The 1,813-nt window shown below is 55.0% G+C and overlaps 1 protein-coding gene across 1 annotated transcript; it reads right to left on the bottom strand.

Moving 5' to 3' along the window:
- Nucleotides 1–796: 796 nt before the first annotated feature.
- On the bottom strand, nucleotides 797–1,813 carry LOC107287530 (lysophosphatidic acid receptor 6-like; the record flags this gene model as incomplete). Its single annotated transcript, XM_015816049.1, has 1 exon — nucleotides 797–1,813. A coding segment is annotated over one exon (1,017 nt), but the record flags the coding sequence as incomplete, so codon positions are not given.

Raw genomic sequence — 1,813 nt, forward strand, 5'->3', positions numbered from 1 at the left:
AATCCCCCCACACCTCATCTTCCCTTCTGTCTGCCTCCTCACCTGTCAACACCCTTGGTTTCTCCCCCCCCTCCTTTTTTTTTTTTTTTTGGCCCCACCTGCTTCTGCCAAAATGGCCTCGTTTTGCGTGCAGGGCGATTCCTGCCCCAAACATGTGACGTACCCCTAAAACCCCAAACATGTGACGTACCCCTAAAACGAGCAGTGTAAATACTTGTGTTCCATCTCTTCTGTTTTAATAAAAATGTTTACTTTCGGTATTATTGGTTTTTCTTGGTCACAGATGGCCTGTGCTTCCAGGTGCCAGGCGTCTTGTGTGAAAACGCCCTGGCCCAGGGTTAGAAAGACACAAGGCACAAAGTCTCACCAGGCATCGTGACCAAGGAATGAGGAGGCAGACTCTTCCCTTCCTTATCTCGAAATCCCCTGCAGTCTCAGTAGCAACTCTGCTTACAGGGCTACAGGCATGTCGATGTCTTAAAACCAAACAAACCTCAGTTGCTGTTTAGCTCAGGGAAGACTGCAAGAGAAACAGATCTGCGGTCCTTGTTTCTCGGACCCAGGCAAAAACCAACCAACCTCCCCACACACACACACACTCCCCCAGCTTCATTATTTTAAACAATCTCTTTGCTTTCTGAAAATTGGACTGACCATTTTAAGCACAACTGCCCCAACACGAAGGAACAAGAGAACTGCCCCTCCCAGCCAAAGTCAATGCTCTTATTTTAAACGCCCCACGGATCTGGAAAGCCAGACAGGAGCCCTTCTCCAAAGCCTAAACCGACACATGAAGTTAAACCTTTTGCCAAACGGCGGCCCCTGAAAGGCCAGCCAACTTTCTCGGGGGCATCATCAGCACCGCGTCACTGGCAGCCGGGCTGCCCCATCGCCCGCTCCTTAACGCCGCTCTCTGGTTGGGGCGGTCACCGTTGACGGTGTAGACTTTGGAGGCTCGTTTTTGCCACCGGAGCTTCCAGGGGCACCGCTTGCTGGCCAAGGTGTGGTAATACAAGACAGGGTTCAGGCAGCAGTTGAAGCTAACCAGGGCTAAGGTGATCCGGCGGAGCTGGTAGATGGAGGTGGCCAAGTGGCAGTTCTGGATGAGGCCGACTCGCATCAGGAGGTGGAGGAGGTGGGTGAGGTGGAAGGGAAGGAAGCAGGACACGCAGATGAAGAGGATGAGGTAGATGGTGTTCAGGGCCTTCCTTTTGAAAGCGCTCTCGGCGATGTGCGAAATTCGCCGGGCGATCAGAGGGTAGCTGATCAAGATCACCACAAAGGGGATCAGAAACCCGAAAACCAACACGCAGACGTTATAAGGCAGCATGCGTCCCTTCCAGGAGGCTTCCCCAAAGCTCTCGAAGCAGACCTGGGCACTGCTGACGTTGGCGTCGAGGGGCCCTCCCAGGATCAGCGAGCCGGCGATGCTCAGCCCGGCCACCCAGAGGAGAACGGCGATCAGGGTGTAGTGGGCGCTCTTGATCCTGATGTACGCCAAGGGGTGCAGGACGGCCAGGTAGCGGTCGACGCAGATGGAGGTGAAGAAGGCCACGCTGAGGTAGATGTTGAGGAAGTACATGCAGCCCGTGATGCGGCAGGCCACGTCCCCGAAGACCCAGTTGTTGTGGTGAAGGTGGTAGTGGATCTTGAACGGCAGGATGCAGACGAACAAGGTGTCCACCACGGCCAGGTTGAGCAGGTAGACGTAGGAGCGCGGGGGGTGCGAGACCCGACAGGTCAGCAGGTAGAGGGCGGCCCCGTTTTCCAGCAAGCCCAGCACGAAGACAGGAATGTAGATGGCAGGGAAGAG

The sequence above is a fragment of the Protobothrops mucrosquamatus genome, unplaced genomic scaffold, assembly GCF_001527695.2.
Source record: "Protobothrops mucrosquamatus isolate PMUCROS unplaced genomic scaffold, P.Mucros_1.0 scaffold397, whole genome shotgun sequence".
NCBI classification, from domain to species: domain Eukaryota; kingdom Metazoa; phylum Chordata; class Lepidosauria; order Squamata; family Viperidae; genus Protobothrops; species Protobothrops mucrosquamatus.